Source organism: Eptatretus burgeri, chromosome 13 (genome assembly GCF_056783735.1).
Source record: "Eptatretus burgeri isolate ZD-2024b chromosome 13, Ebu_testis_v1, whole genome shotgun sequence".
Classification (NCBI taxonomy): Eukaryota; Metazoa; Chordata; class Myxini; order Myxiniformes; family Myxinidae; genus Eptatretus; species Eptatretus burgeri.
This window is the reverse complement of record NC_140973.1, coordinates 14,029,672-14,054,415: the sequence shown is the minus strand read 5'-3', so window position 1 is coordinate 14,054,415 and position 24,744 is coordinate 14,029,672. Positions and strand designations below refer to the sequence as shown.

Here is a 24,744-nt window from a genome sequence, read left to right as displayed (position 1 = left end):
ATACATATATATATATATATATATATATATATATATATATATATATATATATATATATATATATATATATACAGGGGGCTGCAAAAGTAGGTATACAGCAAGGATTATACCAGTATTACCAGTATTATAATAGTGTGAATGTGAATGCCGGGCGGAAACAGTTTGAACATTTGAGGGATTAATATGTTTATTATTGATATGTTTCTTATTGGTATGTTATGATTGATATGCTTGTTTAATCAATAAAATACGTTTTGTGCGCACGTTTTGTTTTTCATTACTGTATACCTAGTTTTGCAGCCCCCTGTATACATACATACATATATATATATATATATATATATATATATATATGTATATATATATATATATATATATATATATATGTATATATATATATATATGTATATATATATATATATATGTATATATATATATATATATATAGATATATATATATATATATATCGATATATTACTAAAACTCTCATCTTGTATGTATGTATGTTCCTGAAATACAGCCAAAACGGTACAAGATAGCGCAAAAATTTGAGGGCCACCTTCCTTACCATTCTCCTGTGGTGTGCAGTATCAAGTTTCGTTCAAATCTGGCAACGAAAAAAATTATTAAAAAATCAATTCTCGATTCAGTCATGTACTCTTTGGGAGAATTTAATCAATGCAAACAAGCTCAGCGGTATGATTCGCTGGAGCTATCTTTTTTTTTCTTGAAATGTGTTTTTTTTTCATCAACCACTGTCACAACAGGAACCCAATGGGTTCACGACTCATCTTGTTTATATTAAAAGGAGCCCTGCCTGTCTGTCTGTCTGTCATGTTTAACTTGAGAACGGATTAATGGATTTCAATAAATCGAACTATGGTGGATTCAGGGAACTCCCTGAAAGGCTTGTGATGAAAAATTTTTTTATTTGTTAATTGTTTTCTTTTTGGGGACGTGGGCACACGTGGCGAAACTGCAAATGCAAACTTGGGATGCTGGTTCTCCCAGAACTCCGAGGAATCCAGAACTCCGAGGAATCCTCCGAGGAATTTCTTCTTGCAATGAAAATACAATGCGGCGACGCTATTTGTCACTACAGTAGGTGTATGACAGGGACAGGAAGCTTGAAAGTGGAGTTCTATCAGTTTGGGTGTGAGTTGCCTCGGCACCCACCTTCCAGACATTTTGTGGAACCCCAGCACGTTGTGAATGATATGGTGTGCTGAAACATGGCTAATGTTCAATTCGGAGACCACTTCATCCAGTGTAATGTGACGGTTTTCCCTTAGTACGCACTCAACTCCTGGAACCATTTCTGGTGTGTCAGCTGTGTGAGGCTGGCCAAAGTAAGCAATGTCTGCCACACTGGATACTCCACTTTTAAACTTCCTGTCCCAGTCGTACACCTGCTGTAATTACAAACATGCGTCGCCACATTGCATTTTCATTCTGCGATGGATTTCACTGGGATTCACACCCTCACTTCCCAAGAAACTGATGACAGAACGTTTCTCCTCCCTGGTGCATGCTTCTAAGGAAGCCGCCATCTTGGAACTGCTCCACTGACGTCATACGCCCAATTTTGCGAGATATAAAACAGGCAAAACATGACTCTTACCCATAGATATAACATACGTCATCTACAACTACACACATTACATTCTCAAATTTATATCACCATTTTAAGGTTACTTATTGACTGCCCCTCAAATATACACACATATATATATATATATATATATATATATATATATATATATATATATATATATATATATATATATATATATACATATATCTTCTTCTTCTTTCGGCTGCTCCCGTTAGGGGTCGCCACAGAGGATCATCCGTATGATCCGCATAGTGATTTGGCACATGTTTTACGCCGGATGCCCTTCCTCACACAACCCTGGTTGCCTCTTACGACACAGGGATATGGTACACCTATTTTAACCGGGGTATACACCGGCCCAGTACACTGGTACTCATTTCGCCGACCTCGGAAGGATGACAGGCTGAGTAAACCCCCTGGTGTATTAATTCAGTGGTCAACGGGGCTTGAACTCAGGACCTTTTTGCCCTAACCACTGTGCCAACACACCAGGCTATATATATATATATATATATATATATATATATATATATATATATATATATATATATATATATATATATATATATATATATATATATATATATATATATATATATATATTTATATATATATATATATATATATATGGATTCTATCTGTGCCCCACTGCCTCATCAAGTAAGGGGGTTTGATTCAGTTATATTAATGAGGCTAACATGGTTACATATAAATGATGAGCAGTATGTTGTCTTAATGAGCCCACAACAAGGGCAAAATCTAGGTTGACATCTATGCTTTTGTTTATTTGTGACCACAGACTTTAATCTCAGTCTGCAAAGGCTTGAAGACCATGTGGATGCCTCCTCACTTGGAGGTGGTGTTGGTTTAATTTATGCACATGACATCATCGTTGCAGCATGCTTCTTTTGTTATGTGTGTGTGTATGTATATATATATATATATATATATATATATATATATATATATATATATATATATATATATATATATATATATATATACGACCGGTCAAAAGTTTTAGAACATCCCCATTTTTCCCGTTTTTACTGAAATTGAAGCAGTTCAAATCCAGTGAATAACCTGAAATGGTACAAATCGAAGGGGTAAGCTGCCAGAGGTTAAAAAAAAGGTTAGGTTACCAACAACTGAAAAATAATGTAAATTTCAGAGTTGGTAAAAAGGCCCTTTTCAGGGAAGAAGTAATGGGTTATCAACTGCAGCTGTTCTGCAGCAATGGAAGGAAATTAAGCCTTCAAAGTTGATGCAAACAATTCCTACAGGTGTCCCAACTTTTGTTGATTAGTTATAAACCCTCTGTCTGTATAAAAGCAGTGTTGGAACAGACTGTGTTGCTACACCCCCTAAAGCATTTTTTGGACAATATTGCACTGCAGGAAATCGTATATTGCTATCATAATGGTGAGAAAATGACAATTAACAAAGGAAGACAGACAGACCATTATAACCCTTAAAAAGTGTAGATCTTTCCTTTGGAGAAATTGCAAAGCAAGCCAAGGCATCAGTGAGTACAGTTTCCTACACAATCAAAAGGCACTTGGAAACTGGAGGAAACTCTGATAGGAAGAGGTCTGGCAGATCCAAAACCACAACACAATCAGAAGACAAGTTTCTGAGAGTCAACAGCTTGTGTGATAGGTGGCTCACAGGACAGCAGTTTCAAGCACAGCATAACACTGGTCGAAGTAAGGAAGTCTCAGTTTCAACTGTGAAGAGAAGACTTTGAGCTGCAGGTTTGACAGGTCGAGTCACAGTAAGAAAGCCATTGGTAAGATGGCAAAATAAGAAAAAGAGGCTTGCCTGGGCCATGAAGCACCGCCCGTGGACTACTGAAAACTGGAAGAAGGTCTTAAGGACCGATGAATCAAAAATTGAAATCTTCGGTTCATCACGCAGGGTTTTTGTACGCCATCGAGTAGGCGAAAGGATGGTTCCTCAGTGTGTGACAACAACTGTCAAACATGGAGGAGGAAGCGTGATGATCTGGGGCTCTTTTGCTGGATCCAGAGTCGGCAACTTGCACAGAGTGACTGGCACCCTGAACCAAAAGGGCTACCACAGCATTTTGCAGCGCCATGCATTACCATCAGGTCTACGCCTAGTTGGTCAGGGGTTCATCCTACAGCAAGATAAGGACCTAAAACATACCTCCAGGCTATGTCAGAACTTCCTTCATAGAAAAGAAGAAGATGGTAGGCTGCAAATCATGGAATGGCCATCACAGTCTCAAGACTTAAACCCCATCGAGCTGGTTTGGGATGAACTGGACAGAAGGGTGAAAGAAAAGCAACCTTCAGGTGCAACACATTTGTGGGAACTTCTGCAACAGTGTTGAGAAGAACTTTCCAAACAATATTTGATTTCCATTGTAGAAAGAATGCCACGAGTATGTGTGGCTGTTATATCTGCAATTGTTTATTTGTTCTTTGCTTTAATTTCAGAGTACAATGAAATATTAAACTGCTTAAATTTCAGTAAAAACTGGAAAAATGGGGGTGTTTTAAAACTTTTGATCAGTAGTATGTATATATATATATATATATATATATATATATATATATATATATATATATATATATATATATATATATATGTATATATATATATATATATATATATATATATATATATATATATATATATATATATATATATATATATATATATATATATATATATATATATATATATATATATATATATATATATATATATATATATATATATATATATATATATATATATATATATATGTATATATATATGTGGATATATATATATATATATATATATATATATATATATATATATATATATATATTTATCGACTCCTCCCATGTTCTTCGAGCTGAAGAAGTTGCAAAAAGCAACCATGAAAGGCAACCCAAGTTAAGCCCTTTGCTGTTTGAAACCTTTCCCAGAGTTCTTCCACAGATACAAAGACATTCACAAATAGTACACACATGAGAATCCCAATGCTACACACCCCCTCAGTGGCCGGACTGTTTTCATCGCTTCTTGGCAAATCATCAGCGACAGCGCAGACAGAAATGCATACCAACGAGGTTCCCAAACATGTATCACATGTCAACATCAAAAACAGTCAACATGCAGTATATACATATGTAACCTTGGCATGTCTTGGACAATTGTATCTCATTCGTTGAACTTTTTGAACACCGCTCGTATCACAGCCCAAACACAGGGAATAATGACTCTACGGGTCATAAACCCTACACTGGTCAAAGTGGAATTGTAATGATGCTGTTTTCACTAATCGGTGACAAAGACAAGTTTGCGCATGGTGATTCCGTAAAATCCTTCATCCAATAATCTTATGTAAGGACCCGACAGTTTTTTGAGTCACATGAGCGTGAGGCCACTTTTTGACGCAATTTGAAAACCTTTTAGAAAAATGACCCAGTAGCAGATACAACAGGGTTTGTGTGCTTCTTGACGAAATTTCAAGGTTAACCGAGTATTTGTTCAGAGAAAGTTGGAGCCAAGGGACGAAGACACTGGAATTGCCTCCTTCCAAAAAAAAAAAATCACGTTAAAAACACAGCAAGCGCTTGAAGGACAAGTAACGGCTGTTTTAGTGATAGAGTGTAAGATGGCCACGTTGGATGAATGGACTACCAGTTGAGCACATTCTTTCTTCTCCATCACTCTTGAGTTGAAATCTGGCGATATAATTAATCGACACACCACGATTATTTTTCTTGTAAAAACCATCACACTTCTTTCCCAATAAATAACGTCCATTTCTTATTTGACACCACCGTGGAATATATTACAAAGTGACCTGTTGGTTGTTAACTTTGGCTGGCAGGATGTAGCTTAGGGGTATGTGTGGGTATGTGTGATCACCTTTGAGATGTCTACCGTGGGTTTGAATCTTGGCTTAGCTATAATCTGTCACCCTGATGTTTTTGCAGGCAGGGTGATGTGTTGATGTGTGTATGTCATCCCTTGGATGGATGTTATGCCAGAAGCCCCATCTGCTAGCAATGGTCATTGCTGTATGTTAAAATCCTATGACTGTGTATACGTACAGTATGTGTATGTATGTATATATATATATATATATATATATATATATATATATATATATATATATATATATATATATATATATATATATATATATATATATATATATATATATATATATATATATATATATATATATATATATATATTGCACATACCCATACATTCGGGGTCTGCTGAGCAGGCACTTAAGATGTCGGCCATTATGAAGCATGGTGTGTTAGTGGAAGAAATTTCTGAGGTTAACCCAAACACTCAATAGCTCAGTGGGCTGTTGCCGTGTAAGTGATGAGGTACTTGTGGTTGGGTCAAAAATTTTCACAGTAGCCCCTAAAAATATTTTCTTCCTATTTATTAAATATATATACATATATATATATATATATATATATATATATATATATATATATGTATATATATATATATATATATATATATATATATATATATATATATATACATATACATTGACCAATATTATCATACACATATGCAAATATTAACATATACATACATTACAATAAACTTTTGATGCAGGAGAAAGCGATCAGGCCCATCAAATTCTGCACAATTATTACCAAGCTATGTTTTTTTTGTCCATGTTCTATACTTTTAATTGCTGAGCATCAAGCAAGGAAGCAGGAAGTACCATTTTGAAAGTTTTATGTTTTTATGATTCAGACAGAGTTCAAACCATGGATCTCCCAGACTCAGAACAGACATTCTAACCATTACACCACTGAGGCAGGTAACCAAAGACTACTCCCCAAAGTAGGCGAGCTCTCACCAGCATCCGCTAAACAAATTAATCTAACATCACCTTCCATCTGTGATGTCACCTTCAGTCCTCCAGGCCTGGCCAGCCAGTTCCAAAAAAGACTTGTGCAAGAACCAAAGGAAGTTGGGAATAATCAGGGCCAGTAAAGTAGTTGTAGTTGTAGTACTAGTTGTAGTAATCATAACCTTTTGTTCACTTGATGCAACAATTCAACCTCAGAATATGTAAGCAATTTGTCGAGTCACGATAAACATGAACTCAAACAAACGAACGAAACAAAAGAACAATGGGTGTGATTTATATACATACCTCCATGTCATGAAGCCGAATGACATTTGAAATCCCTTCTGCTCTCAGAACCAACATTTTGCAGCTCTTTGCAAAGTCACTTTGGGTCCCATTGTTGTTGCAAAAGAGTGCTTTAATTTATCAGCATATCGCAAGGCTCCCCCTGGGAATGCCTATTGTGTCGTACGGTATTCCTTTGAGAGGTCTGGAGATATCTGGGAGATGCTGCCAGTGCTTCTATCTTACTTGTTTAACCATCTCCAGGTAAACACGATTATCTAGCTAGAGTTGGGTAATGATTGCCCAGCTTGTGAGTCACGCAAACAGATTTTGATAGGCAGGACAGGTTGAAGGGCACCATGATGAATCTTTTTCACGTCTTAATCGCAGGGACTTTAGGCTGTGCTTTTAAAGTGGGAAACCTGTTATATCTCAAAACTTTGCCATCAAAGGATGTCACCGCGTAATGCACAATGATAATAAATATCCTTGTAATTCGATTCCGTCCTGTGGGATGTTTCAATGACGGATCGTGCTTTGCTCTCGGAGACGAGAGATCCCTTGCTTTGAGATGCAATCGAAGACACTCCCTTGGAGTAGTGTAGAATTGTTACAATGTAGGCGTCTTTTGTGGGATTGTCTGTAACAAATCTCCTTGAATGTCTAACGCAGACATATCTGCTGCCTTTCATTTTGGGAAGTCTAGCGAGAGGGGTTTGCCACTCTGGAATAACCGGAGCTGCTGCAGTACATTCTCCTCCTCCGACTTGCACTGCACGTTGCCATTTGCACCAAGACAGTCATTTATCATTTCCTTGCCCATCTCTTTCCTACTCTCGGGATAGTTTTTTTTTTCTTTACAAGAGTGAGGCTCATGGATGAGCAGGTAGATCTGACAGTGAGACAAACATCAAGGGAATGAATGAATAGGAAAAGAGGAAATGGAGGAGGGGAGGAAATACTGCAACTAGCAAGTGAGCTGGTTTGGTTAAGAAAGATTAATGGTGGTAATAAAGATCATGGGTCAGGATGGGGGATGATGGCGGTGCGCTGCTTGCTTGAAGTCTTGGAGGAAAGATGGAGACAGGACAGCTTCTGGAAGGTGGTTCCAGAGACAGGAGATGTGAGGAATAAAATAGTTGATGTGTGCAGACAGCTTGAATTTTGCAAGTTTAACCAGGAGAGGGTTACTGGTGGAACGTATGCATCCTGGAGGAGGTAGAGAGGGTCAGAGAGAGAAGAGGGAGCCATGTTGGAGAATAGGCGATAAAAAACAGACACCACCGACCTAGGAGTGTCAATCTCATTCTGAACTATGGAAGAATTGTATGCTTCGACAAGCAGGGAAAGCTCACCAACATTGCTGTCAATAAGTTGATCCTGGTTGTTTCATGAGAATCTTTCTTTCTTCTTTCAAGCCTTCTGCTTGAACAGGACAGCGACAGCCACTCTGCCATCCTGCAAACTGGTGGAGACCATTGTGTCATTTATCAAACTGAGCCACAGTGGGCGCCAGGGAGCTGGGTGAGCATTGGTGGATGAGATTATCACTGTGGCATGGAAGAGTTATTATACGAGAAGAGACAACAAAATTTGAACGGAGAAAAAAAAAGTGTTGCGGTTCATCAGACAGGCCGGTACTGTTTTGATTCACCAGTTTCCATGCTCAAAAATCATTGGTCTTCCAACGTAGCCTGTCTTCCGCACACCTTTTTGGACATGCTTGCTCGATAACCTTTTCTATACTTACCCACATCATGCATGACCATTGCACTTGACACCAAATCGAATGCCCACACACGAACAACCCACCGTGTCGTATGCAGCTGGGACGTACATCTTCACTTTCTTTCAAAATCATATGGCTATGAAGATGAAGTTCAAATGATCGTTTGTTTGTTTTATTTTATTATTAATTAATAAAAACAAACAAACAAACAAACAAAAAAACAAAATCCACTGGTCTGAAACCATTTTGGATAGTTGACTCAGACTCTACATCCCCCCTCCCCCAGGGGGAGCTTGCAGATTCACATAAAGTAAATAATTCCTGAAAAATATTTCCCCCCCCCCCGATGATCCCGAATTTAACATCTTTTCGAACTGTAGTCAAATAAGTTCTTTAAATAAGGAAACAAGTCATTGAATAAAGAGCATAAGCAATCACACTCATGCTCTGAGCTGTTGCACACCCACATTGCCCACACCTGGGTGAATAAATCTTCCATAGTTAAAGCAACTGAGCTATTAAACTCGACAAGAAATTCATCTCCAACCTTCACTTCTTCGTCATGCATCCTTCGCCTCGATCTATTGTTGGGGTCATCTATTAAATACGTACACAAAATAGGAGGTGGTATGGGGGCTAAACCTGGAAAAAGAAGAAGAAGGTGATGATTGATAGAAGAGAAAAAAGGGGAGTGTGGGACAAGTGGGGAGAAAAGAGAGAGAGAGTTTGGGTGGAGACGTGAGTACGGGGGGGGGGGGGGGTTGTGGGAAGTAGTGGTCAATAATTCCGCCATATTGAGTACGTAGTAAACAGATGTAGTAGCATCACATTACAGTTACCCGAACGCCCTGTATTTCCTGATTATTTCCCCCGTATCGTTACCTTCGTTGCGCCATTCCCTCCTCAGCCCCACCCCCCCCCAATTGCTCCCAACAAAATCGAGTCCGATCTCCATCATTTTGCTGCAACTCTTCTCTCACTCACGCTCAAAACATCTCACAACGATCTCCTCTCGCTTATCAGCAACCACTCACCACAGCACCCATTATTCCAGCTTTCTTTTGCTCGCCTCTCGTTGCCCTCGACCACCTATTGTTACCCTACAGTACGTGTACCCTCCCTGTGTATTCTTCTCTCTCTCTCGCTGCCCCCCCTCTCTCTTCGACCGTTCCTCTCTCTCATCCTTCCCTTGAGCGGGGTGTGTCACGAGGCGCTCCCGCAGGCAGGCCATTGGCGGGGGAAGCGCGCGCTGGGCGGGCTGGAGCGCACGAGCCTGCAGGGGGCCGGCTGAAGAGCGCGCGACTGGTGCAGAGGCGTCCAGAGGCGCGCGCGCGCGAGAGCTTCAGCCTTCCGACCGCGCCTCTCGCTCTCGAGCGGCGACGAGGAAAAAACAAAAAAAAGGATCCAGGAGTTCCCTTCGAATCGGACCAGTAAGTACGGCTCTGCGTGGCAAAGATCCTTAGCACGGTCTAACACCACAGAAGCTATTAACACCCGGTTGCCGTGTTTACCTCACCGCTTGTTACAGTCGATCCTTTACGTGCAGCTGCCATTGCCTTGCTCGATAATTATAGCATTCGGAAAGTTATCTCGGGCTTTGGACGATTTTTCCTTTCACGTTTGCCTGGAAACAAAACACCATTTGACGTCAAAATCCCGCGGCTCAGCAATTTGCGCTCTCTCGGGTGATTGTTTCAATCTTGGAGTATTTTATATTTTAATTAATATCGCTGTGGTGGTTTTTTTTTCTTTTTTTTCTCTGTCTCTCTCTCTCTCTACTCTGTCTCTGTCTCTTTCTCTCGGTGTCTGTCTCTCTCTCTCTCTCTCTCTCTCTCTCTCTCTCTCTCTCTCTCTCTCTCTCTCTCTCTCTCTCTATCTCTCTCTCTCTCTCTCTCTCTCTCTCTCTCTCTCTCTCTCTCTCTCCGTATGCGGCAGTTTAATTGCCATTAAACAGGAGAAAATTACAATCCCTCGACGGCGTTTCGTGTGCCGATTAAAAAGCGTTCATTTATTCGTCGCATTGTGACCGAGACATTCCCATCGCGTGAAATGACATTTGTTGCATCCATTGTCAGGCAAACGAGTCGGTGCGCCCGAGCCCGGGTCGTTAAAACGTGGAACTGTTTGGATGATGTCGTGTAACCCACAAATGATGGTGATAAAATATCCTCTTGGTGGGATTTTCAGCACACTTGGTGGGATTTTCAGCACACTTGGTGGGATTTTCAGCACACTTGGTGGGATTTTCAGCACACTTGGTGGGATTTTCAGCACACTTGGTGGGATTTTCACCACACTTGGTGGGATTTTCACCACACTTGGTGGGATTTTCACCACACTTGGTGGGATTTTCAGCACACTTGGTGGGATTTTCAGCACACTTGGTGGGATTTTCAGCACACTTGGTGGGATTTTCAGCACACTTGGTGGGATTTTCAGCACACTTGGTGGGATTTTCACCACACTTGGTGGGATTTTCACCACACTTGGTGGGATTTTCACCACATTTGGTGGGATAGGACTCATACAAGGCAAAGCGAGCAAGTGGAAATGTGTGAATTCTGATCGAAACACGTGTTGGGTGTTGATGCTGTCGGGGCACCAAACATTTTGGTTGATGTTAACTAGTGCTTGATTAGTGTCAACAATTTACAAGGCCACCTCGAAACACCGAAAGCAAACTGTGGGATTTCTCACCCCAAGGTGGTACTAATTGCCTCTGCCTGTTGCGAACACGGGACGCTCAAGCACCCGATGGTACAAAACAGATCATCTGAAAAGGTCCGTCGTAAATGTGCTAGCCACTTGAAACAACTTTCTCACACCTCGCTCCCCATTACCCTGCCACCCCCTGCAGACTCAAGCCGCGTCTTGCGTGGAAAAACAACGAGCTACGGGCCCACCTCAGCTGTGTCAACACAAGTTCCCTGCAGTGGCCGCGGGGTACGAGGCTCCTTGCTTCCCCGGCCGGGGAGGAAAGGTGAGACGCGCAGAGGAAAGCCGGCGGCATCGCTGTTTTGGGGACGAAATTCTCCATTTGAAGTCTGCTGGTGGGACGACATTACACTCTGTTCTGTCTCCTTGAAGCTTGAAGAGCTTCCTGACGTCTTTAAGAATTCAGGCGTCCTTCGATGGTAGAAAGAGAAACGGGCAATACAAATACGGGATAATAGTTTAAAGTTGAGCTGGTGAAACATTTTAGGTTTGTTGGGTCTCATAACACGTTCGTATATTATATATATATTTATATATATATATATATATATATGTATATGTATATATGTATATGTATATATATATATATATATATATATATATATATATATATATATATATATATATATATATATATATATATATATATATATATATATATACATAACATGTGATTTGCAATTTTATAAATCCTTATTCATAGCACTCCTCCATAATTCATAACTCAACAAGGTACTTCTGAACTTTCTTATAAACTTCAAGAAGTGAATTTTATTTTATAGAGATGGCACCGCCATCTAACAGGAAAGGTGTCAATCTTTGAAGGGCTGTAATAATAATGAAAATACAACCAATATAGTACAATGAGATCTACATGAAAGGGCAGTACGAATGAGGATTTCGAGTTAATGTCTATTTTATTGAAATTAATATCCTTAGGGGCTGGCAGGATAACTTAGAAGTTCGTACACCCGCCTCTGAGACGTCTAGTCAGGGTTCGAATCTCGACCCAGCTACGAACCGTCACCATGGGGTATCTCATGCACGGCGTTGTATCAATGTGTGCGCCATCCATGAGAAGGACGCCAAGCCGGAGGACCCGTCTGCCAGCACTGGTCGTAGGTGGACGTTAAAGAATCCATGGTGTGTTGCACAAAGGCTAGGCGAGTTATCCTAGACAAGTTACAAATTCCTATGCTAACCAGTCGAACGTTTGGCCTGTTCAGTCAGTTTGTGAAAAAGGGCCAACCCCCCCCCCCCCAAAAAAAAAAACCTGCACCAGACCCACAAGCACGTGATCTTTCAGCCAACAAATGTAGTAGTAGTAGTGCTTTTGTTAGAATTGCCACAATTCTATTTGATGTCACTTGCTCTCCTCACCCCTGCGAGTACACGGTCAGGACTGCAGTAGTAGTAGTAGTAGTAGTAGTAGTAGTAGTAGTAGTAGTAGTAGTAGTAGTAGTAGTAGTAGTAGTAGTAGTAGGCTGTGACTGCCCTTAAAAGTTTTTCGAAATAATTTATTTCAGAATATTGTTTTGAAAAACAATTTCAAAACGTTTTGAAGTGTTAAAATATATTCAGCAAATGACATTATCTCTAAAGATATTTGTATTTCCGACAATCTAAGTAAATAAATAAATAAATGTCAATTACGTGTCGATAATAACGGAAGCCACGGCTAAATGTGTTAGTTGCACACATTTGACAGAAACCGGAGTGGCGGATCCTCAGTAACAGCCACCTATTCAATGTAAAGCCACCTGGACCATTGCACATGGGCGCCATATCCGGTTACGGGTTCTATTCCCACCTGTGGAATGTTCTGCTGCCACTCCTTTAGTAAAGCAGCTCAGGGTAGCGGGAATAGATTGCTCCATGAGGTGTCGACCAACACTCCGAGCAGGATTCCTGTGCAGTGTCCAGGGCTGAGCCTTTTAATGTGTGAAGGATTTTTTTTCTTTTTTCCTTCATCGTCCTCACTGTCTGAGTTTTTGGTCTTTGTGAGCAGCCACAGACAAAGAGCAGGTCTTCTTCTGAGAGTGAAAGGCCTTGTGTGCCGTTCATGGGAACTGTGGAGAGAGAGAGAGAGAGAGAGAGAGAGAGAGAGAGAGAGAGAGAGAGAGAGAGAGAGAGAGAGAGAGAGAGAGAGAGAGAGAGAGAGAGAGAGAGAGAGAGAGAGAGAGAGAGAGAGAGACAGAGAGACAGAGACAGAGAGACAGAGAGACAGAGAGACAGAGAGACAGAGACACAGAGACACAGAGACACAGAGACACAGAGACAGAGAGACAGAGAGACAGAGAGACAGAGAGACAGAGAGACAGAGAGACAGAGAGACAGAGAGAGAGAGAGAGAGAGAGAGAGAGAGAGAGAGAGAGAGAGAGAGAGAGAGAGAGAGAGAGAGAGAGAGAGAGAGAGAGAGAGAGAGAGAGAGAGAGAGAGAGAGAGAGAGAGAGAGAGAGAGAGAGAGAGAGAGAGAGAGCCACTCTCATTGCATGAATGTAGACATCTGTTTGCTCACGACATCTCCCTAGTTGTTGCAAGTCGGTGTCTGATTGCTAACAAAATGCCGTGAGAACAATTCAATGTCTCTTTGCTTTTTGTCATGGTAAGGGTGTTAAAGGCCTTTTTCCGCTATCAACATGTTTCTACATGGGCTCGAAACAGGATTGTTTATTTATTGTTTTCCACTTATGGCAAAACCATTTTAAAAGCTTCCCTTAGGTTTTATACAATTGTGGCTTCTGCTCATCACATTTATGAAGAGGTGACAGTTTATGTCCATTGGATATATTTATTTATTTTTCCTATATCTCCATTCACATAAGGATGTTTACAGACAGAGATTATGAGACAACAATTGCATGCTCCATGAAAGACAAGTTAACCTAGGACGTGGAACACGCTCCTATGATCTACATTCATCACCAGACAAGTGTTCAGACCATTACCCCCGCAAGGCCCCAAACTTATGCTGCAAAAGCATGGAGAGGAATATTTATTTTGATAATCCATTTACAAGTTTGCAAACCTTCCAAAGGTCGTTACCTCCTCTAAAGCCGAGGTGAAAACTTCTCTCAAAACCAGTTTTAATTTTTATTTATTTCACTTGGACCAAGATTTTCTTATCACACATGACAGAGTGCCATTAGTTTGAAAACATCTTCGCCCTAAGATAAAATATTTTCTTATCGATGATTCTTCACCAGGACAGGTGATGGAAATGGTTTTTTGCTAAATCTGCACAAGGGTGTTCGGATGTCTGTCATCTCAACTCCCTGTGCAAGATTGTCAGCCTCGTTAATGGGACACTGTACTCTTCTAAGCTTCGACTGCAGAAGCAACTCTCAAGATACGGCGGAGGCAGAGCAAAGCTTTACCATTGAAGGAGGACCTGAGGCAGATGTGAACAAAGGAAGTCGAGTTGTGCAGGTGTGAATGTGAAGCCTACGTTGACATAGATAACACTTCCCACGGCCCAATTCATCCTTTTTCCGTCACTTAATCTACCCTTTGACTAAATCTTTCAGCTGAAATGACTTTGGAAGCACAATAGTATGTAAGGCAAACTTCAAAAAAGGAATTTCCTTTTAATGATAAAAAGTGTTTTAGTTTTAATTAAATTGTAGTTTCTTTTTTATTTTAGACCTGTTTTATAAATACCGCATCTGTCTCTGATTGGTTAGTCAAGTGCAACAGACAACTGTGAGCTCGAGGATATATTTTCATACAAGACGGGAACTCACTAGATATCCTAACGTGACGGTTCTTGGTCTCATTGATCAGCATCAAATTCATCCCAACCTCGAGATGTGATGAACGCTCTTAAGCTCTCGAGCAGTGGTGTGGCAATTTTCTGCTTTCAAGGCCCCATGTAGAATAAAAGAGATTCCTGCTTTTCTGTTGGATCCATGGAAACTGTGCACCGTGTGACTTTATGTAGCCACCAGGGAATGCTGAGGATTAGATGAGCTTTGAGCAGGCTGTTCAGCCAAAGCAGATTGAGGTGGCTTTGTTGAGACTCTGCCCCCTGCAAAGATGAGTTTGTAGATTGTGGCATGTTCTCTGAAACGGTACGTCCGCTGGATGCAGCATCTACGTTGTCATGGCACACATCATTGCAGTCGATTCCACTGAAAGTGCAAGTGTTTATAGTTGAAAAGAAAATGGCTACTTCAGATAATAATTCAAAATTGCTCTTTGGTTCTTGTGAATCCATCATGGCAGTGAAACTTGAATTACGTGTTGCCCTATTTGGTTCAAAATTGGCCCTGTTTGTAGAACAGTGACTGAGAGGATTGCGAGAGATAGTTTTCAGCTTCGTTTCAGAGGATAAAGCAGATTTTAGGTAGCACAAGGAAGAAGAAGAAGAAGAAGCCATCGAGTTTGTGGTCCCTGGCTCAAAGGATAAGGAATTCCACAACCGTGGCACGTAACGACTGCAAGCTCTTGCCGACTAGGCCCTAAATCCAAGTATTGGCATATCATGCAATTGAACCTGCAGTCTGGGGTGGAGGGCATGGCTCAGAACACAGGTGGAAAGTGGATTATAGGAATGGAAATGAAAAGCTCAGAGGAGGTAAGACGAAAGTCATAAACAGAGGTGGGAAAAGATGGATGGCGAGTGGGGGTTGTTCTCGAGACTTTGAGGAGGGTGCAGATTTTAACAGTGCAAATAGTTTGGCAGATTGATTCGTCAGGAAATATTTTATAGGCCTGACTGCTCCAAGTCCATTAAAATTAGTTTTAAACAAGAAGGGCACTCGGTAGAACGCATACCTCCGCCACATAATTCCTGATCCACAAGAACATATCGGGCCCAATATATTTTTGAAATATTATGCTATACAGTACTATATCGTTTTTAGCACTCTCTCTCAAAGGTGAAGAATCACTTTAGAAATTAAATAATTATCAGATCCAGATCTTCACCAAAATCGAATCAATTCATCCTAGTCACATACCCAACCCGTCGACCAAGTTTCGTCCGAATCCGTCCACAACTTTTTGAGATATCGTGCTATTTATCATTTTTGGCCCGATCTCTCAATGGTGAAGAATCAATTCAAGAATTATCGTAGTTGGATCCGGATCCGGATCTTCATCAAAATCTAATCATTTCATGCTTGTCACACCCAACGTGCCAACCAAATTTCATCTGGATGCGTCCACAACTTTTTGAGATATCCTGCACACAAACAAACAGACAGGGAGGGGTGAAAACATAACCTCCTTTACCTTTGGTGGCGGAGGGAATAATTTTCCTTCAAACAGCAAGAGAAAAAGGAAAATACAAAATGTTGCGTAAGACCTGTACAATGCATACCACCTTCTGCTGACACATAACAAATGGTTCTATCTTTGTTGATTATGTTGTCAAATAGCCGATAATAATAGTTTAATGATAGTAGTCTTTGCTCGTTACCTTCCGTCACCGAAGGTGGATGGAGGTTATGTTTTCATCCGTGTTTGTTTGGCTGTTTGTTTGTTTGTGAGCACAATATCTCAAAAAGTTATTGACGGATTCGGACGAAACTTGGTGGACAGGTTGGGTATGTGACAAGGATGAATCAATTCGATTTTGGTGAAGATGCGGGTATGGATCCGGATACGAGAATTTTTGAAGTGATTCTTCACCATTGAGTGATAAGGCGAAAATACGATATATAGCATGATATCTGAAAAGGTTATGGATGCATTAAGACAAATCATGGTGGATGAGTTGGGGAGGTGACAAGAATAAGCCGATTAGATTTTGGGTAAGGTACGGATACAGATCCGGCCTATCGGTCGGATACATAACGTAAACTGTTTAGCCTGGGAGAATTGTGTGATCTACTGAGTGCCGTTCTCATTATTTCAATAATTCGTATTATTGTGTATTGCCTTGAACGCGATTAGGATTATGATGAGAATGCATCTGACCCATTGATCCCCAGATTTGCATCAAATAGTGTCATATAATCACAAGTTCGGGAAACTCTAAGGGAAAACTTTTCGCTGTTGAAATTATTTCACCATTGTCATGACACCATTTACATATTGCTGGTTATTTTTATTCTGCATAACAAAACTAAAAACAGGTATTAAAATGTTTATCGATGTCCTGTTTTTAATCATATTGAACTTATTTTCTTGCGAAGGTGCTAGTTTCTGCATTGAAGAGAAAGCAAATCTTATTTATCTTAATTTTCTTTTCTCTTTTTTCTCCAAGGGCAAGAACAAGCAATGGCGAAGACAACGAGGCACTGGAAACACCCGGCACGTCACTTTCTGCTGATTCTGCTGATGGGCTTGTTGGCCGACGCAGTCGAAATGCCTTGTCCACTAGAATGTCGCTGCGACGGCACATACGTGTACTGCAATGATCGGGGTCTTACTTCGGTGCCTGCCTTGATGCCACAAAATTCTACTACTCTATTTCTGCAGAACAATGCTGTAACTGATGGAGGTCTACCCCCCACACTGCGCCGCTTGTTAAACGTCGTCACCATTTACCTCTACGGCAACCATCTTGAGGAGTTTCCGACTCGTCTGCCAACCTCATTGCGAGAGCTACACCTTCAGGAAAACAGAATTGCCGTGGTCCCTCGTGCTGCACTGGCCCGTCTGTCTGCACTCGAGAGGCTGCACCTTGACGACAACTCTTTGACTACAGTCGGGCTTGAGCCTCGGGCCTTCAGTGCTACCGCCTCTCTTCGCACGTTGTTTCTGTCACGAAATCTGCTGCGTGCTGTTCCACAAGACCTACCATCACTCCTCGAGGAACTGCGGCTCGATGAAAATCGCTTAGAGGAGGTTCCAGCTTCCAGTTTCAGCCATCTTAACAGACTTAAACGCCTCATGCTTGATGGCAACCGGCTAGGACTGTCAGCTGGATTTTTGTTGCAAGGGGGAGGTATTGCCGATGGGGCTTTTGCCGATCTTAGCAACCTCACTGAGTTATCACTGGCACGTAATGGCTTGAAGAGAGTCCCTACTCGCTTGCCCGGAGCTAGCCTAGAACGACTTTACTTGCAAGAGAATCGCATAAAAAAAGTGCCCCTCGATGCCTTCTCCTCACTGTGGCAACTATCTCGCCTCGATCTTGGTGGCAATGCATTATTGTCACTTCCAGAAGGCATTTTCAGAGGCATGCATCGTTTGGCTCAGCTGTCTTTGCGTGGAAACCCGTTGCGCTGTGACTGCCACCTCAGTTGGCTTCAGCAGTGGACAGCTGCCAGAGTTGGCCGTACAACTGTGCGTGGAGCCCTTTGTCAGGAACCCAAAGCCGTACATGGGAAGCCATTGGAGCAGGCTGAATTGACATGTTCAGATATTGTGGTGACAGTGCCACCCCGCAATTCTCTGACTTCAAATAGTCATGACAGGGCAAATAACAGACTGTGTCCAGAAATTATCTATGTTGAAGCAACAGACCATTCTGTGGAAATAGCCTGGACTTGTCCAGAACCGGCAGCAGCCTTCAGACTTAACTGGACACAGTTAGGCCCCCGTGCATCCGTCAGCAGCTCTCACATACTTCCTGGTGATCAATCAAACTTTGCTGTAGCAAATTTGATGCCAGCAACAACCTATCGGGTCTGTGTGACAGCTGCACGGTCTGAACCTTCAAGCAGCCTTTCCCGGCCAGAAGCGTGTGCAGAGGTACGGACAGCTCCAGCCATTGCCACAGCATCCAACTCTTCCGTGCTTCTCAATCAGGAACAAGCTCGTGGCACTGAAAAGGCAGCCGCCGGCGTCATTGGAGGCATTGTCGCTGCTGTTCTGGCTGCCCTCGTGCTTGCGGCCTTTGCTCTCTGTTTCTGGACAGGTCGCAGTTGTCGGGCATACAGGCCACCAGCTCGACGCACGCAGCCCGGTGTTTTTCTTGATACAGTGCCTGAAAAGGATGCATCAGTTTTAGAAGTGACTGGCAGCAGCTATGCTTCAGCTGTGCCTCTCCAGAGCGGTGCTCAACTCGTCCGTGATGAGTTCACCATTCAGACGGTTTTTCCAAGGCCTTCATCGGGCCTTTGTGCCCTCAAGACTCAGCATGTGATGTGTCGCGAAGGTGAGAGAGGCCGGAGGGATAGTGGCATTCCTGACTCGGACCATTCTCAGACGTGAAAGCCGTTGATTACTCATGCTGGCAAGCAATTGCTTTGCAACAGCATTTCAGACTCAGGTGAATGACTTTGGGGTTGAAGCCCAAGTGTTGGAAGACATGAGGAGTGTCTTGTCCGTGGCACCAACAGCGTGGACCTAAGAGTATTTTGTTGTGAACTGTTGTAGTTTATGACGACCAAAATCACGTTTTGAAAACAAACAGATACTTCCACAGTGTTTCATTACAACAGTATGACTGATTTTGGTCCAAAGAGTAAATGTTGGTTGGGGGGGCGGGAGAAAGAAAGAGAAAGAGAAGGAGAGGGAGAGGGAGAGGGAGAGGGAGAGGGAGAGGGAGAGGGAGAGGGAGAGGGAGAGGGAGAGGGAGAGGGAGAGGGAGGGGGAGAGGGAGAGGGAGAGGGAGAGGGAGAGGGAGAGGGAGAGGGAGAGAGAGAGAGATATATCCACCTATGGAATATAACTTTACATAACAGCTCGGCAATGTTTGTGCGAGGGATTTGGAAGAAAAATCTGGAACAAAGTTCAAAAATATTTCGTTTATAGAATGCGGTTTTGCTGTTGTACAAGTATCTTTGAATTCCAGCTTTGAACACATACAATTTGTTGTCTCTTCCCTAGGCAGTTTTGCATTGTCGATCGTAGGAAAAACCGTATGTTGCAAAGTGTGCGTATTTTTGACTCGGTGGTTTTTTAAAGGGTTTTTGTACATTTTGTAAATTCTTATCGTATTGAAAGGGTAGTTGTTTCCGACTTACTTTTGATTTGCTTTATCATTATTATTATTATTATTATTATTATTATTATTATTTCTTCCTCTGAAAAATGCGTCGAAGCATGTTTTTTTTCTTTTTTTTTTGAAACGATCATGCGAGGTCATCATGCGAATGCCATTTACTGAATCGGTGCTTAATACGGCAGCCATTTTCCAGTGAAATAAAGAGGGGCCAAATTTTGAAGGAAGCCTGCAGGATGGCCAAAAAGTATTTGATGTCCAAGATGTGACGTTAGTCTTGGGCGATTGTGGGGGTTGGATATGACCAAGTGAGTCTTTGCCCCTCAAGCTCTGCTCCAGAGGCGTTGGTGAGATTAGTGGTTGTTATTATAAGAACTGTGAATCACTTTGGAGAAGGAGCGAAATTGAATGCCTCCGGTTTTTCACTTGAGCAGATATGGTGACAAAATGAGCTGCTGTGGAGTTACACAACCTGTCATAACAATCCCGGGGAAGTAATTACATCTTTGTTTTGTCCAATGTGTTCCTTTTTGAATCATGGACTCTTGACCCAATATTTCAAATTCTTGGCCAAGCATTGTGTATCATTTGTCAACTTAAGGGTCCTGCAGCCATTCCGGAAACTTTTGCCGCTTGCTCAGGTTGATGGTTGACACAGCAGGTCGCGTATCGATATGGTTTTTTGTTGAAATCCTGCACAAGCCTTTTTCGACTGTGAATCTGAGCAGTTGCTAGAATTAATGATCACAGTGGATCGCATGAGATTATCAACTGGTTTAAAATAATTTATTCTCTCATTATCTCAGCAGTCTTCTGATCATGTCTTTGGTTGCCATTCTTTTTGAGAACCAAAAGAAGAGGAAAAGCTATGTGATGACAACACTCTCCAGACATCATTATCGGTGGGCAATAAATACAAAATATCAACATCGCATTTTAATGGAAGTGTAACAAGAAAACGCTGTGCTCCTCTGTGGCTGCTTCGTCGTCTCTGTTTCCTAGGACACTGTGAACGTTCACCATTGACGCAGCAAACCGATGGAGTGGCATCGTGCCTTTCCGTGGGACCACGCGCGTGCTGTTGTTCCACAATATAAAGAAGCCTTGTTGTTTCATAAATGGTGGCTTTCAGCCCTGAGTTGTTGTGTGACCGGTCCTTCTATTCCAGGTGCTGTGCGTTGCTCTCTGCCTGTATCCCCTGAACAAATCGTCGAATAAAAAAAAAAAAGGAAATGCAAAACCATGAAAGATATCCGGAAATCTGATTTCTTTTACCTCTTCTTCTTTTCTTCTTAATCTCTTTAAGTTCCCTTTGTTGAGTTCCTTTGAGGTGCTAGCTTTGACTTTGTTATCGGCATGAGATTTGTCTTATCTTTAAAATTCCTGTCAACAAAGCCACTATGTGAGGAGAGGCCTAAACTCCCATGAGATGTGAAAACACTGTCGTATTTCCTCCTTAAATACTCCAAGGGAATGGGATCAGACAATTTACCTTCTGAAGAAAGCGGGTGGTTCACCAGAAGTTAAATAATGACATACAAAAAGTAGACAGCTGTCATAACTTTTGGTTTGCTTCAAGCAAGTGGCTTTCTATCAGTGATTGAAAGTTCGAAAAAAAAAAACTAGACTCCCTCCACGTTACGCCAAGCTTTGCAAAAGCGTCCCCACGGCCAGCATACTTGGACATATAATAGATGGCAGACAAGGATATATGGCAACCTTGGAATAAGAGTAATTTTAAACCTCGAGTCTTGTGACGAGGCCCAACGCAACTTCTCTTAAACGAAGTCAACCAAAACTGTAGGCCTGTGGATAAGGGCATGAAAACGGACCTGTCATACCGGGCCTGACATTTTTGTACTTCATAGACCGAAAAATACTCGGCCTTCGGAAAAATAATAAACTTTCGCGTCAGGCAATTACACACACAACTTCTCGAATTCCAGCACGTTTCTTTTACCTATTTCATTCAAGGTAAAGATTCTCATGCGGCGTTATTCAGTTGAAAAGTCATATAGGTATGGATAAAGAAAAGAAACACCATGAGAATGCCAGAAATATTAAAGTCAATGAATTTTGTTCAGGCATAACCTTTAAGAAAAATTGACTCCTGGAGCAATAACATGTGTGTTTTATTTAACTCAATTAAGCACTTCACCAATAAGTCACATGTCAGGGTCCTTTGGGGTAAAGTCTTTTGAGATGTTGAACTGAACAGAGCGTGGAGTCTGATTAACGTGTGTGTGTGTGTGTGTGTGTGTGTGTGTGTGTGTGTGTGTGTGTGTGTGTGTGCAATCGTAAAAAAACACATAAAAAAAGCATAACATAGTTATGACATCGTAAAACTAAACACCAACAACCAGTCTAAGATGGAGATAAAAGTCAGACTAAACCAGACTCTGTGGTGTACCAGTTGGAGTGTCTGCTCTGAGTCAGGGAGGTCATGGTTCAAACTCTGCCCGAATCATACCAAAGACTTTAAAAATGCTATGTGCTGCTTCCCTGCTTGGTCCTCAGCATCAATAAAGGATAGAGCACAGACAAAACAACCGTAGGTTGGTAATAAGAGCACAGGCTTTGATGGGCCTAATGTCCTCCTGTGTTGAAGCTCCTTATTAGGACACTGATTTATTTAAGACTTTCAGTTGGTCAATGTTCGGACCAAAGATTTTTCCACTCTACTGAGTAATCACAATAACCCCCAAAACGTTTGCACTACTCTGTGCAAGAATCCTCAATGAGAAACAAGAATATTATCAAACAAATGGAATTATGAGGTGTTTGTGAAAAAATACAAATTCTGACTAATTTTAGAAATTGTACTAATATAATCATTTTGGAAAGGAAAACACTTGGGGTCTGGTCTCTTGCACTATTGTATCTTGTTCGTATCACCAAAATTACGTGTTTTCCTGTTATTTACACATTTTTGGCTGCACAGTATCGCGATCATATATATATATATATATATATATATATATATATATATATATATATATATATATATATATATATATTATGCTCATTGTTGTCATCAATAGGCAGGTCAAAGTTAAACAAGTTAAAAGCTTGTAAGTTATAACCAAAGATCCAGGTCAAATTTGAACCATCCCAAATACTATACCTTGACCTCCAGAATAACATTGTTTTACGGCTGGATAGCTCTTCACATGATGTGATGGTGACCCCTTCAACCGCATCGCATGAGGAATGGGAGTCTTTTCAATTCGCCAGATGGGTATTCCAGTATGGTGGGGAAACGGCTGGGCGAGCTGAACGTGGAACGCACAGACTGTTAGTGAAACCTCGACATCCCTGACGAGAGAAACAAACAAAGCATCAGTAGTTCTTAAATTGCTAATTACTTTTAATTGCACCTTATATGCTTGTGGTTGCAGGAATGCAAACCTCGTTTTGAGTTGAACAAGCTAAGCAACGTCGCACCCTTAAAGCATTTGAACACTGTGCATGATTTTCTCTACAAAAAGGCATTTCTGCCATGTGGACAATTAATTAGTGTGTTCCATCTTCATTTGCTGCAATTCTCATAATGAGTTGCGGCTTCCTGAGGCAAGCACCTGAGCCCACCGCCACTACCATCATTCGAGTCCGACAGGGAGGCGCAGAAGTAACGTATTTGCCAATGAGCTATCTCTGGTCTATATAGCCTGGGTTCGATTCCTGTCCCTATGAAAAGCCATTGGATTGGTGCTTTGCAGGTGGCCCGGGTGTTGCATCAATGAGCGTGCCATCCCTCGGATGGGAGGTAATAAGCAGGGTGTCCCATCCGCCAGCATTAGCCGGTGGAAGTTGAAGGTCCCGCGACGAAGAGCCGGCGAGTTGTCGCCGCCAACTTGGTCAAATTCCAATTCATGCTGCCCAGCTTCGAAGAGGCACTGCATCAGCGGCACAGGTGCAAATTAGTGATGATTCAACCATGAAAATGGTTGAATCGTTCAACCACGGGAGCCAAATTCGTAATCGAATCCCAGCAGAGAGTGCAGCGTTTGTTAACGATGACGACCACACCGCCTGTAGCCGCAGTTCTCCGGCCTAATGGGATTGTCCTGCCAGTGACACGGGGCTGTCCCTAACCCCTTGACCTCTTGCCTCCTTTTAAACTGGCGTACAGAGGCAGGACACAGGCTAAATGGGCATCCTCAGGCCGTGGAGTTCAGGTTTTATTCCCACCGCTCCTCGACCCTCCCCCCATTGTGCAGGAGCCGCCACCTGTCCACAGATCCGAGCATGATGATGGCAAAAAGAGCACGAACGTCGCGTCGCAGATTAATGGAGGATCCCGTACGCACTGGGTGTTATACACAGGCTTTCAATGCCTCCGCCGTCACATTAGCACCGCACTGACTCCTAATCGAACCCTGAGGACAATAAAAGGCGGTTTAAACTCGCCGCTGTCCACTGTGACCTGGTCAGGAAAACGGTGACACGCCTTGCATTCTCAACTGCCCGCGTTTTGCCCTCAAAGCACGTGTAGTCGGCCAACTTGTTCTCTAATTCCTGCATGAACAATATAATTATCACATACAACCGTGACGCCATGTAATTGTCACCTATGATTGCGCTTGCATCCATATTTATCATCCTTTTCTTTCTCTCCCTGAAACACCCGTGGTTCCTTGAAGTTGAGAACGGTCAGCATTTTACACCGATATTTAAATAATTATCTCCATCCTTTCTGGTTCAA

The 24,744-nt window shown here is 41.8% G+C and overlaps 1 protein-coding gene and 1 long non-coding RNA gene across 6 annotated transcripts in view; one reads left to right on the top strand and one right to left on the bottom strand.

The window, feature by feature from the left end:
• Window positions 1-9,686, bottom strand: part of LOC147013882 (uncharacterized) — a 128,312-nt gene extending 118,626 nt beyond the window's left edge. For all 4 annotated transcript variants that reach the window (XR_015050554.1, XR_015050553.1, XR_015050556.1 and 1 more), the window contains exon 1: window positions 9,520-9,686. This is a non-coding gene — a long non-coding RNA (uncharacterized LOC147013882). The remainder of the gene's footprint in view (window positions 1-9,519) is intronic.
• Window positions 9,687-9,709: 23 nt separating this feature from the next.
• On the top strand, window positions 9,710-19,594 carry LOC147013881 (leucine-rich repeat transmembrane protein FLRT1-like). 2 transcript variants are annotated; one of them, XM_085851195.1, is made up of 3 exons: window positions 9,710-9,915; window positions 11,343-11,465; window positions 17,412-19,594. In XM_085851195.1, the coding sequence occupies exon 3, from the start codon at window positions 17,426-17,428 to the stop codon at window positions 19,304-19,306; it is 1,881 nt and encodes a 626-aa protein (XP_085707321.1). In that variant the 5' UTR covers window positions 9,710-9,915; window positions 11,343-11,465; window positions 17,412-17,425; the 3' UTR covers window positions 19,307-19,594. The 2 variants fall into 2 exon arrangements, with proteins under 2 accessions (XP_085707321.1, XP_085707322.1); XM_085851196.1 differs by lacking the exons at window positions 9,710-9,915; window positions 11,343-11,465 and adding an exon at window positions 13,678-14,629.
• The last annotated feature ends 5,150 nt before the right edge of the window (window positions 19,595-24,744 follow it).

Excerpts from the sequence above, each read along its gene's own strand:
- LOC147013881 (XM_085851195.1), top strand. The coding sequence starts at position 17,426 with ATGGCGAAGACAACGAGGCACTGGAAACACCCGGCACGTCACTTTCTG.